General features: G+C 45.3%; 1 protein-coding gene across 4 annotated transcripts in view; it reads right to left on the bottom strand.

Annotated features, from left to right (window-relative positions):
- Positions 1–11087, bottom strand: part of LOC100716329 (TATA box-binding protein-associated factor RNA polymerase I subunit B-like) — a 34066-nt gene extending 22979 nt beyond the window's left edge. For 2 of the 4 annotated variants that reach the window (XM_063254140.1, XM_013145559.3), the window contains exons 1-7: positions 10919–11087; positions 9195–9293; positions 8426–8513; positions 5859–5956; positions 5363–5455; positions 4458–4611; positions 3112–3268 (exon numbers count right to left, since the gene is read on the bottom strand). In XM_063254140.1, the coding sequence (XP_063110210.1) occupies positions 3112–3268; positions 4458–4611; positions 5363–5455; positions 5859–5956; positions 8426–8513; positions 9195–9293; positions 10919–11074 (845 nt within the window). In that variant the 5' untranslated portion in view covers positions 11075–11087. The remainder of the gene's footprint in view (positions 1–3111; positions 3269–4457; positions 4612–5362; positions 5456–5858; positions 5957–8425; positions 8514–9194; positions 9294–10918) is intronic. The other 2 variants (XM_063254141.1, XM_063254142.1) reach the window with 2 other exon arrangements.
- Positions 11088–13919: the final 2832 nt, after the last annotated feature.

Raw genomic sequence — 13919 nt, 5'->3', positions numbered from 1 at the left:
GGATACTTGGGGACAGATAAGTGCTGGCTGGTTTTCTTTACAATCATTATTGCTAGGGAGGCAGGGACCTTTCCAGGATGCTTGAAGGGGTTTATGAATCCATCTTAAAGACTGCGGCCACTGCAGAAAGTTTAAACAGCAGAGTAAGGCAGGGCGGACATGATTGTCCTCAGGCCTGGGGGACTCTGACCAGGCTCCAATTCCCTCCTTTAGATACTTATTTTTCTAAGTTTAGCCGTAGTTCTGAGACTTCAGGTCCCTATGAATCCCCTGGCGGCTCATAGAGATGCCACTCCTCCTCCAGGTTCCGGCTTGGTGGGTCTAGACCGGGTCTGACACCAGCTTTCCTGCCTGGCCCCTGCTGAAGCTGCTGGTCAGGAAACCACGCCCAGAGGACCGATGGCTTCGAATTCTTTCTGGCAGAAAAACAAAAAACGGGGATGAATGGTTCTGGTCTCTTTTCCTCTTCTGCCAAGCCCTAAACTCTGTTCCTAAATACATACTTCATGGAGCACAAGAAACGCCCCACTAGCAAATCCCATCTCCTAGAAAGCAGTTTTCAATTCTGGGTGTGGGGGCAGGGGTGAAGGGAGGAGAGGACTGTCCTCCCCGTACCCTGTCTCCATAGATGCTCCCCTAAGAGTACACCTCCTAGATCTCCACAGACGCCCAGGACAGCCGCAAGGTCCTTAGGGTCACCCTGGGCAGGACGGCCAGCCCTTTTACCCAGCTCCAAGGACATGAGGAGACGGATATGGTTTTAAAGATCTCTCTGGTTATCAGCAGGAAAATGGGCAGGAACCACACAAGATTGCAGACACTGAGCTTGGCTGGGAAACTGTGAAGCAACATGGGTGAGGACAGAGATGTCTCAGATGCAGGAAGGGATGATTCTGAGGGTTGTTCTGGAAGGAGAGCTGACAGCACGTAATGACCAACTGTGCATGGGGGAGGAAGAAATGGAGATGTCCTGGGCTCCAGACAAGATGGAGCAGGGTACAGTGTGCACCAAGCCAGCCAGCACTGTAGGAGAAGCACGGCAGGGGGACAGATAGGACAGACAGGGCCACTTGGCAGCCCTGAGATCTCCAGATAGCACAAGGATGTCCAAGGAGTGTGTCCTGCAGGCAGGCAGCTGTAAGATAAATATTCGGGGCTAGCCCTGGGCCAACAAGTCTGGGCTGGAGACAGAAGCCAGAGTTGCTAGCGAGGATGGTAATTAGGGCCTGTGTGAGGGTGATATCACCTGATGCACACACAGTGCAGGCGGAAGCTTGAGTCAGAGGCAGGACCCCCCCCAAATCACGGGCTCTGTGGGCCGAGTTAATCATACTTGGGAAAGGCCTGCTTATAGGCTGATGTGGCCGAATTCAAAGGCACAACCTTCATTTACTGGAAGCCTTTCATTTAATAAAAGAGCCGGGTGTCAATAATGAACAATGATGATGATGATGATGGCAACGGTGGACTTAATAGCAATCGTGACCAGAAGGGGTTCTTTTTAATTTGAGACAGGGTCTTGCTATATTTTTTTTGTCTTTTTCCTTTTTATCGGTACCAGGGATCGAACTCACAACTGCCTGCTCACAAGACAGGCCGCTTATGCCGCTGAGCTAAATCCCCAGCCCCCCTTGCTATATTTTGATTGGCCTTAAACTCACTGTGTAGCCTAGCGTGGCCTCAAACTCACAGGGTAATCCTCCTGCCTCAGCCTCCCGGATTACTGGCATGGATCATAGGCAAGCACCACCATGCCTGGCCGAGGACCAGGTTCTTATGATGCAGTTTTGCTGAGAGTCCTACAACCCTGTGAGGTGGCTATGACTTTTACCAGCCAGGAAATGGAAGCAGAGGGAAACTAAATAACTTTAAGGTGATTTAACAGAGAAATGGCAGAGGGAGGAATCTGGCTCCAAATCTTTGTGGGCACTAAACCCAGTCCAGTTCCTCAGAGCACAGGAGGGAAGAGTCATACTTTCATGATTTTGCTGTATTGGTCCAGTGAGAAAGTCTTACACACCACGCTGTGGTTATGCAACTCGTGAGCTATAAAATCCTGTAGACTATTTTGAAAAATCAAAATGCGTGCTGCCTCTTATAGCAGCTCCTCTTCATGGTTTTATTTACAACTTTCATAACACAGATAACCTGTATTTTAGCTCTTTCAACAGGAAAGCATGCTTTGTCAACTACTGGTAACTATTTTGCTAATTTTTTTTTTTGTCTTTTTGAGAAAGGGTCTCACTATGTAGTTCAGGTGGGCCTTGAACTCACTCTGTACCCCAGGCTGGCCTCCAACTTACAGCGATCCTCCTGCCTCAGCCTCCCAAATGCTGGGATTACAGGTGTGAGCCACCTGTCCTTAATTTTGCTAATCTTAAATTCATCTTTTCCTAAAAAATATTTAACACTCGCAGGTGGGGCTGCACACCTGCGACCTCTGCACTCGGGAGGCCACGGCATAAAGACTGCTACAAGTTCAAGGTTGGCATGGGCTACACAGTGAGTTCAAGGTCTGCCTGAACTGCATTGTGAGACCCTGTCTCAAAAATGAAACAAATACATAAGCAAACAAAAAAATTCAATACTTCTGATCAGGTGCTTTTATGTCACTTTCACTTTCACATGAGATAATTCATTGCCCTACATCTCATGTGAAGTAAATACTATTATTTCTAACAAAAAAGTAAGAAAAATGAGAAGATAAATAGCTAAGGGGGAATTAAGCTTCAGAATACAACTCAGTTTCTCCAACCTTTCAGCTACTTTCACATATTAAGCCCCCTTATGAAATTAACAATATCCAAAAACAGGTTGAGCCAGGAATGTGCTTGCCTGGCAAGTGTGAGGTCATAAGTTCAATCCCTGGTGAAGACGAAGAGGATGATGAAGACAAAGAAGAAGAATCAAAAACAGGGTCAGATGTGGTGGTGCCTCCCTAAAATCCCAGTATGCGGGAGGCTGAGGCAGGAGGATCCCTGAGATTTTGAGGCCAGCCTTGGCCTCCCTAGTGAGTTCAGGGCAGCCTGAACTACAGAGCAGATCCTGTCTCAAAAAAGCAACAAACAAAATACCCAAAGGTGTCATTGCTGCACAGGAAGTTGGGCTCACCTCAGCAGATCTGAGAGAGTCACTGCTTCTCTCTGCCACAGTAAGGACAAGTAGCAGAGGGCGAGTGTCCTGGGTACCGTCATCTTCACGACACCTTTCTCCTTCCGCTCCGAGTACTCCACGCCATCCAGGGACCCGGAACAGACAGAGGCTGCTTCTATAGAACAGAGCGAGACCTTGAGAGACAAGATGCAAACAACTATGCTGCACAACAAAAGGGCACCACCGGAACAACTCTGCCACTTCACACATCTGAAGATTAAGCTACAACTCATCTTGGCCCCCTGAGCGCTTCGCCAGGGCACAGCCTGACCGGCGCCTGTGTGAGGGGCGTGGGATGGAGTCCAAGAGAGAGATTTCAGGTTTTTAGCAGTGAACATGAACATTTTAATCTTATCAGGGTTTATTTTTGTTTGTTTGTTTGAGATAGGGTCTCGCTATGTAGTGCAGGCTGGTCTTAAACTCAGGGGTAGCCCAGGCTGTCCTCCAACTCCCAGTGCTTCTCCTGCCTCAGCCTCCTGAGTGCTGGGATGACAGCTGTGCATCACCATACCTGACCTCCTTATTTATTTTAAATTAAGGAATTGAACCAGAAAGCAGTTGCACAAATAAATAACATTTACTCAGCTTGCTTCAGTCTGTGTTTAGAAACTGGGTATATTATCTTCACCGCTCATCTATTTTAGGGAAGGACAGCTACAATGTTTTTTGCTGTAACTTTCTTTAACAAGTCTGAGCCCACACATAGGCAATTTTTTTGGAGCTAGCCTCCTCTCTGGACTCTTTAAAGATTTCTTTATTTCCCTATAAAGACTACACAAAAGACAATGTGAGTCAGGTATGTATGCTTGTAATCTCAGCATTCAGAGGCTGAGGCAGGAGGATTGCTTCAAGTTTGAGGCCAACCTGGGCTACAAAGTGAATGCAAGGCCAGCTTGAACCATACAGTGAAACCCTGTCTCAGAAAAGACAAAAAGAAGAAGAAGAAGAAGAAGAAGAAGAAGAAGAAGAGGAGGAGGAGGAGGAGGACGACGACGACGAGGAGGAGGAGGAAGAGGAGGAGGAGGAGGACAAATGATGTACCTTTCTGATTTTTTTGAGGCAGGGTCTCACTTTGCAGCCCAGGCTGGCCTTGAACCCAGTGATCCTCCTGCTTCAGCCTCCCAAGTGCTGGGATGACAGGCCCACGTCACCACACCCGGCTGACGATGTGCTTTTTTGAATGTGAAGACTTCACTCAGGCCTCCCAGGCCCTAGCCTCTCCTCACCAGGCCCCGAGGGGTGCACTGAGTGACTGCTAGCCAAGCCGGGCTTTAATACCCCAGCACCCCGCTTCTCATCTTTACCTGAGTGCAGTGTTCTCAGGGCAGCAAAGGGCTTTGGCCCTGGGGCGTCGGATTGTGACTCTGCTCCACTGTCGAGGCCAGATGTCCAGTTTATGTCGCTGAGCAGCTCGGGCCCACTCACCCCATCTGAATGACAGACGTTTCCTTCCAACATCTGTTTGCAAAATACTGCCAGTAAAATTGCTGCACAGGGCTTAACATGGTCCCTGTCGGGGTGGTGGGGCGACTCCTGCTCATGACAAACACAGTGAGAAGAAATACTGCAGAGGACGGCAAGCGCCCGTCAGGCCCTGCGTCTGAGGCCCTGCACTTCTGGGAGAAGGCACCATGCGCACCGCTGGCTCCTGCCTGCCTTTGGACCTGGCTAACACCAATCACTTGCATGAACTTTCCCTTCTCCAGATCTTTCCTCCCGCAATCGCGCTGTCTTTCTGACCCACTGGCCAATGATTTCCTGTGTGCCTGAGCTCTGGCAGCACTCGAGGTTTACAGCAGGTGCCCAGCAGGTTCACCAACTACCCTCCTTGCATCACCACCTCTGTGTACTCTAAAGGGTACACGGGGTGAGCACCTCTGCAAAGCCGGGGTCTCCTGGGCTGCTACAGCCTCCAGAGACTGATTGCAGTCAGAAGCCGAGATCCCAGCCTTGAGGGCCTAGAATCCGACCTTACTACAGGGACAGAAAACTTGCATGAGGAGCTTGTGAGAGAAGGAAGCTGGGAAGGCAGGGAATAGGTTCAAATGTGATGTCCTCTGTCCAGCACCCCGGCAGGTACTGACACACATCCAGCACCCAGCACCCTGAGGAGGCAGAGCTGGGAGCCCACAGCAGTCCTGAGCTCCTCGGTCTCCATCTCCACACTCATTACATATCTTGCAACCCGGCTTTTCAGACCTGTGCCTACCTCAGTCTTCCTTCTGCTGTAGACTGGGTTTGCACAATATGCCTGCTTACTCTTCTGCAGGTAACGCTTCCAAAAATTGTGTAACACTTCATCCTGAGGTGGAAGGGGGGTGATTCCGGTGATTCTGGTGTGTGCGAGCATGAGCGTGCGTGCACACACATGCGCGCGCACACACACACACACACACACAGCTGTGTCTGGATGGCAGACTCTCCTGTACCATCTGTAAGGCCTTTCACCTAAGTGCACTTGTACCCGCTTGTCCTTAAAAAGCTTCTCGTCACAGTGCCAGGTGGAGGGACAACATCCATAAACCCTCTTCCACCTTAGATCCCGGAGAAGAAGACATTAAAGATTCCCGAGCTGAGTCTTTTCCTTCTATATAGCAAGCAAATCAGAGGCCACAGGAAGAGAAGAGCTCACGTCTACACTCCTAGCATTATACGGCTCCCCAGCCTCACTCCCCAACAGCACCTCTACACCCCAACAGGCTCACCTTTAATTCTGGGGTCACTCCGAGGGCCTTCAGGGCTTCTGCTTGTTGACACAGTATATGCTGAAAGCCTTCGCACACGTACCAATCCCAGCCTTTCTCTAAGTGACAACGAGCCAAGTTTTAGACATTTGTGTCAAATCAGCTACCACACTACCATGTAATTCCAGTCTGTTTATGCACTGTGATTTGGATCCTCTGTATAAATCTGAAGAGTTTCTATGCTTATACTTCTTGTGTCCCCTCTAGCCAATTAGCAGACAAATGCTAACCACCTAAGCAGTTTGTACAATTTATCCGATTTTTAACATTTTACCTATAATTTTTCTGAAATATTCATTTAAGGGGCAAAAGAAAAGAAGAGCCGTCATGTTAAAAACACAAGTGAAATAAGTTGTAAAAATATGCATTTTGGCCAGGTGTGGTGGCACACGCCTATAATCCCAGCACTCAGGAGTGTGAGGTAAGAGGATCACTTCAAGTTCAAGGCCGCCTGGGCTACAAAATGAGCTCAACGCCAGCCTGAACTACATAGCAAAACTCTGTCTCAGAAAAAAGTAACTTTTACTGAACAATGCCTTGCAGAAGTATTAAGCAGCCACTGCTCCCCTGTTTTGCTATTCAACTCATACGGGAACAAGGCATGGTTGGCAAATGAGTGAATAAATGTCAGTGAGTGATGTGACCGGGGGTTCCAGGGGCACAGAAAAGGGCAGTGGACTCCATGGAGCTGGATTCTCCCCCAGTCCGGGTCACAGTGAGAAGCTGCGAGCAAGGGAAACGACACTGATTTCTGCCCAGGTGCAGGAGCCTGGAAGTTATCCCCTGGCATCCTCCAAAAGCCCTAAGAGACTGGTTACACAGCAAGCCGCTGCCCCTTACATAGAGCTAACAGTAAATGACTCCTGCAACTGGCCAGAAAGAACAGCAGAGTTGGGCGGACCTGGGGGTCTCATCCCTCATTGCTAGACGAATACCATCACTCTGAACAGCAGGCAATCAAGGCTTTTCATACATGGTTTTTGGGGTCTGCTGCTGCCCCCAGCTCCCTCCTGCCTGTACTCACAGAAGACCCCAACTCCTGTCCTGCACTGAGATGTCTCAAGGTCTTCAGCACCATTGATGGAGCTGATTCCCATGTGGAAAGGATCCAGGCTGCGAAAGGCGGAGTCTATGATCCCAACCATCCAGAAATCAAGCCAGTGTAAACACATACACACATGGACACTCATGCACATGGTTCCTGTGTACTATTCTAGCAGTCCACATATGGATAAAGCTGTACTCCAAATTCTGAATTCCTATTTTATATAACAAGTAGTATTGCTGTTATCATCATATAGATCTAGAAACCAAGGATGCACATACTAAAGCACCTCAAGAGTTTTGGGGGTCATTCTTGATCTAAATCATAACATTCCTTAAGAATTTTAAGTATAAACTATACATTTTAAGGCTAGGCATGGTGCCGCACACCTGGAGTCCCAGCATTGGGCTAAGGCTATTGAGGCTCAGGCAAGAGGATCACCACACATTCGAGGCCAGCAGGGAGTACACAGTGATTTCAAGGCCAGCCTGAGCTAGTGAGACCCTGTCTCAAAATAAACAAACAAACAAACAAGCAAACAAATCCCAAAGAAATAAACTATACACTTTAATTATGTCAATCCATCAAGCCTGAATTCCTCAGGTTTTATTCTGAAAAAACTTAATGAACATTAATCAGGTCTTAGCCCAATAAAAAGTTATTATTAAAGCTTAAATAGGAACAGAGTTAGTATTTAGGTATTCTTTGTTCTTTATCTAAAAATGTCAATGTATGTCTCATAAATACATACTTGTATAGAAATGTACATATGTGTGTGTGTGTCCTCAGAGTCACCTCACATAGAGGAATCACCATTATCATTTCCTGGATTCACACTTCAGAATCTGGTCCTAGGGAGTTAGTCACAAAGTAGCAAATATCTCCAAGACTTTACCTGAGCCCCTTCTCGGTCACACTTAATTACAGGCGCTCACTGGATTAATGACATGATTGCCTCTCCAGGCACACCCATGGCGATTTTAAGAGAGAATAATCTTCCCTGTTTTAAAAGGTGTGTCACAGTTCAGTGTGAGACATGGGACTTGGAAAACTGATACCATGCTTCACTGGCCTTACCTAACATCTTACTGCTGAATCATTTCAAAACGGAAGCGTTTTCCTTTAAAAGCACAGAAAACTTTACCCATAATCAATAGCTACAAAGGACAGGAGACTATGCCAGGGCATAAAAAGAACAAATGCTCCTTTGGTTTTATCAGCATCTGCATCATAGCTGCTCCACTGGAAATTCGAGTCACTGACAAAAACAGCAAGGTAAGAAAGAAAAGGACACATGTAGATACATTCATGTGCAATCTACCATCCCGAGCTACCAACTTTAACTCTGTTTTGGATAAACCATACCTGCTTTAAAATCTGGCATTTTCTCTAGAATCGACGTAAAATTCCATTTTCTGTCCCCAAGTCATCACAGTGAAAGACATTAATAAAGACATTCAACGCTTATGAACAAAGAGCTCACCCAACTTGCTTCTCCTTTTGAGGCCCCTGCTGATGGATTTTATCTTGGTGTTAGGAATAACATCAGTGTTGGTAACTTCCTTAGATCTCTGTAGGAAACCAAAGTAGATGTTAAGGTAGCTTTCCATCCCCCTAAGTAATGTTTCCAAAGACGCTCTGGTCAGTGTGAAGAACTGAAGTGGGCGAGCTAAAACTAAGGCTGGTAGCATCTCGGGAAGATGTTAAACCTCCCATTCTGGTGCATCTTTGGTTGCCTTTTTTTTTTTAGTACTGTGCCTTTTTTTTTTAGTACTGGGGATTGAACTCATGACCTTGTGCTTGCCAGGCAGGAACTTATGCCGCTGAGCTAAATCCCCAGCCCTTTTGGTTGCTTTTTATTCAGAATCTCTCAGTTCCTAAAATAGTACCTAAACAAAGTAATCATCACTAAGTATCTGCTAAACGAATAAACTTTTAAGGCTTTCGCACACCAACCCAAAAGTCAAACTGACTCAATTTTGTGTCTATGCAAAACACACTTCAGTATTAAAACGATGCATGTTTACTATAACTGCTGCTGTCTGACCTACGTGCAATTTAGTTTTGATCTCCTTTCCCATGTCTGAATGTTACTCTAAAACTGAAATTAGAAAAGTATCACTATTTTTAACGTGACTTACATAAGTTTGGGATGATTAAATAGGATAATTCATACCAAAGCCTTCAATTCTGATTGTTCATTCTCAATCTGACTTGCAAATTCCTAACTTAAACATCACCCCATTACTTACTTCTGTAACATTGTGGCAGGAAGTACAGTAATATTTGCCTTCATCAGTGAGACCCCAAGAGACAGCAGCACACTGAGCGCAGCGTTCTTTTAACTCTTTCTATAGAAAAAGATAGCAAAAGTGTTTTCATTAAACCATAATCCTAATGCCTGCAGTTCTTAGTTCTATGTGAAAAGTTCCTGGGAATTTTATACTATACATAAAAAAATCCCAAGAAAACCAAGCAGAGACATATTTATCTGCAAACAAGAAACATCCAGTCTCTTGTGCAGTGTGAAACTGAATTAAGCTATTAGAGAAAATGTACCAAATATGCAAAGTATGAGAGGAGAACAGAGAGATGAAAAATGATAAGGGTAAATAAAGATGAGAATATAAAACTCCTTGTAAGTGTAAGGAAAAAAAAGACAAGAAGTATACAGACTTTATTTTTATTTCTTTAGGTTTTTTGAGGCAGGATCTTGTTATGTGGCCCAGGCTGGCCTTGAACTTGGGGTAATCCTCTTTTCTCAGCCTCCTGAGTGCTGGGATTACAGGTGTGCATCACCACACTTTAAAATTAAATGGCCATCATGAACTTCTGGTAGGACGACCAAAAACATATATGCTTCCTCCAATGAAATTAATTTTTAAAAATTAATTATATTGGTACACTTTTGACATATACAATAATCACAATCATCATAGGGAATTTGTACCTGTATGTAACATATCTTATCCCCACCATTCCTCCTCATCCCCTCTCCCTTTACACAACTTTATTTCCATTTTTACTGTTTTCCTTCCATTTTTTTAAGGAACTAGTTTTTATTAAGATTATTTCAAGCTCATTTATTTATTCAGAAGTAAAAAGTGTGTCAGCTGGGTGTGTAGTATGCATTTTACTAGGTTCTGGAGATTCAAAGGTGAACAAAACAGACATGGGATCCACTCACAGCATAAATGCTACGTAATTATTAATTGCTTGGTCTTTTTCTTTGTTTATCTTTTTGAGACAGAGTCTCACTATGTATTCTAGGCTAACCTGGAACTCACTGTGTGGCCCAGGCTGGCCTCTAATAGAGTCCTCTCCTCCTGCTTCAGCCTCCAAGTGCTGCGATTACAGGTGTGTGCCGCCATGCCCTGCTAATTATTAATTTCATATTTAGTATTTAGACATTAGTCGTTTACTACTGAATTAACCTGTACCAAGCAGCTCCTACCAGCTTTCCATACCCGTCTTGTTCTACACACACAGAGGCCTAATTATCCGACTTCCATGTCTCTGGTTTGACTTCCTGTTCCCACTTAATTACCGAACACTCAGTCTCATCGAAGAAGGTCGCATTTTACGCCGCACGTCAAATGGCCTGTCAGATTTATTCTGATAATTTTGTAAAATTTCGAATGACCCCTTACTGATAACGCTAATGTTAACGTGGACATCTCAGGTTCTCCCCAAGCCCAAGTTTAGGAATCTCCGCGCAAGAGGCGGCCAAGATTCCCAGAGAGACGCAGGGATGCCCTGGGGCCATCTGGGTTCATGCCCGGGTCCCCCACATCAAAGGTTGCTTGTGTCGTGGGTGGTCCCGCGGAGAAGGGCGAGCCACGTGGGTGGCCACCCACTAACCCACAGCTCCGCCCTCCGTCACGGCAAGCTCGCCGAGCCAGAAACTCCAGCGTCCTTCCCCGAGCCGCTCTCCTCCCGCCGCTGGCCGCCCCCAGCCCGCCAGCGTCCTTCTTACCGCGTCCTCCAGCTCCATCCCACAGGCACCAAGAGGACGCCCCGGTCCGTTACCCGGGTAGCGGAAGTCGCTTCCGGGAGAGCCGGAGGAGACCTCCCGCCGGAAACTGCAACCCTGGAATTTGGGTTCCGGACTCCTGCGGCTGCAGGGACCCATCCGCTTGCTCCCTAGCAAGACTGCGCAGGTCCTGCATACCTACTCCGACCCCTTTAGGGCTGCTTTCTTGGTCTTGGTAACTAAAAGCGACCCAATCCACCACTGGGCGGTGTCCAGGGCGGAGCGATTCCTATGCAGTGTTCCTGTGGTGGCTCACTGGAAGACCCACGTGCTCAGCCACTGGAGAGGCCGTGGAGCGCCGGCTCCCCACTGCGGAGTCGGACCTCGGTCAGGTCGCTCTGCACAGGTTTTTTCCTTGGTACTGGGGATTGAGCCCAAGGCCTTTGCACTGAGCTACATCCTCATGTTTCAATTTTATTTTGAAACCGAGCTCCCTAAGTCATTAACACACCCACCCTCGCTCTGTGCTGGGTTCACACTTGTGATCCCCCTGCCTCAGTCTCCCAGATTACTGGCATTATGGATGGGGGCGTGCACTACCCCGTCCTGCTTGTTACTGAATTTTTTTTTTTTTTTCTTACTAAATTCTTAAAGGCGAGACCTAGAGGTTTTAGGAAACAGCACAGGTTGGATTAAAATTAGGTTTCTAATCAGTATTTTCCTGTGTATTGTGCCCTGATTTCCCCCTCTATAAAAAGTAAATACTACTTGTCCTTTCTTGTTAAGCTTTGTGGAATGAGGCTCAATAAAGTTAGCCGTTGACAAACTACAGAATAGGTTTTGTTGTTGTCACTTGTTTTGTTTTGTTGGTTTTTTGCCAGCTACTCCTTGGATACAAGACCAATACCTGAAATACACAAAGACATTAAAAAAAAGAGACCTTCCCCCCCAAAAAAAGACTTGATCAAAAATGGGCAATTGAATAGACGTTTCTCAGAAGTACAATAGCCAATAAATATATGAAATAATATTCAACATCATAGGTCATTAGGGAAACGCAAATTAAAACAACACTGAGATTCCATCTTAGTCCAGAAACAATGGCTCTTATCAAGAAATAAAATAATAACAAATGGCGGTGAGGCTACGGGAGAGAAGAAGCCCTTCCACACTGTGGGTGGGAGTTTAAACCAGGGCAATCACTGTGGAAATCAGTATGTAGATGGCTCAAAAACAAACAACCCTGAAACTAGAAATTCCCTTCAACCCAGTTATTCTCCTTTTAGGTTTCTTTCTGAAAGAGGTAAAGACATGGTATACAGTTATCTGTGCACACCCATGTTTATAACAGCACAATTAATAATAGTTAAATCTTGGTGGCAGCCTGTTTGCCCGTAAGTAGATGAATGGATAAAGAAAATGTGGAGTTTACACACAATGGAGTACTATTCTGCCATAAAGAAGGATAAATTTGAGTCATTGGTAGAAAAGGGGACGCATTTTGAGACCATGATGTTCAGTGATGTAAGTCAGATAGTCAAGCACAAATATCACAAGATTTCTATTATATGAAGAAACCAAAGTATAAAAAATTTGAATAAAAGAAAAGATAGGTCATAGGAAATAGAGAAATAGATCCTCTGTAAGTGGGAAGGGGAACCAAAATGGAAGAGGGAGGAAGGGAAGGTAAAAGAAAGTAAAAAAAATTAAGATTTTTTTCTGTGCATACAAACAGCCCAGGATGAATGCGATCACTATGTACTGCAGATGTGTGCTAATATACATGAAGATAAATCTAGCTCTAGTTTCATTGCTGGACACACATACTGTTTGTTTTCTTTGTTAAAGAGGAAGTGGTTTTAGTCCTGGAGATTCAACAGGGAATGGAATAAAATGCACAACTCTGCCTTTGAAGGGATTCAACTGGATAACAACAGCAAGGGATGATAAATCAGGAGAATATATGGTGTGTTAAATGGTGCTGAATGCCAAGGGAAAAATGTGGGAGAAAAGGAGGGAGAAGAGGTGCTTCAAATTGAAGCAGGCAGTCAAGAAAGGTCTTACCGTGGCGCATGCCTGTCATCCCAGAGCTAGGTTGGGGCAGGAGGATCGACACAGGTTTGAGGCCAGCCTGGGCTATGTAGTGAGTTCTAGGCCAGCTTGGATCACATAGTGAGACCCAGTCTGTTATGGTTGGTATCTGGATGTCCCCCAAAGCCTCATGCAGTAATGAGGACAGGCTTCTAGAATTTGTGATCACTTCATGGTCTAATGCTGGGATTGGGGGTGTGAGTGCTGCACCTGCTCTAGGGTGGGTGTGGTCTATACACCATACAAGGGAGGGAAGGCTTCTCACACTTTCCTCTCTTTCTGCTCTTGTTGCTTTTGCTGTTTTCTGCCATCATGAACTGTTGCCCTCAGCCATGCCACCCTCTCTTATAGCCTGCAGATTATGGACTGAAATCTCCACAAACTGTGAGCTAAATAAACCTTTTCTTCCTTTATTTTGGGATGTCAGGTATTTTGTCTCAGCAACAAGAGAAAAAAACTAACATACTTTTCAAACAACAAACAGACAAACAAACAAGAAAGGTCTCACTGAGCATGGATCTTTGACATGGGCATATACTGCAAGAAGTCTGGGAAAATTTAAACTTAATGGGAAGAAAGAAAAAGCTGAGGTAAATTAATAAAAGGGAAAATAAACATTCAGTAGACAAACTCCACAAAATATTCGCCCTTTTAAAAATGAATTCAATAAATTTGGAAAGATTAATTTCAAAAAGCACCATTAAAACAATAGTAGAAAAATAAAAGTGGCATCACTTTAAATATCACAGAGCATATGAGAATATTATAAACCATGCTATGCCAATGAATTTGAAAATTTGGAAGAACTGGACATATTCCTAGAAAAACACAATTATCCAAAGACATTTAAGGAGAAATAAAAAAAATCTAAACAATTCCATAGCTATTCACAAAACTGGGGGCTGAGGCTATA

This window comes from Cavia porcellus, unplaced genomic scaffold (genome assembly GCF_034190915.1).
Source record: "Cavia porcellus strain 051 isolate PalLab524CR breed Dunkin Hartley unplaced genomic scaffold, mCavPor4.1 scaffold_8, whole genome shotgun sequence".
NCBI classification, from domain to species: Eukaryota; Metazoa; Chordata; class Mammalia; order Rodentia; family Caviidae; genus Cavia; species Cavia porcellus.
The sequence above is the reverse complement of the archived record's forward strand: the minus strand, read 5'-3'. Positions and strand labels throughout refer to the sequence as shown.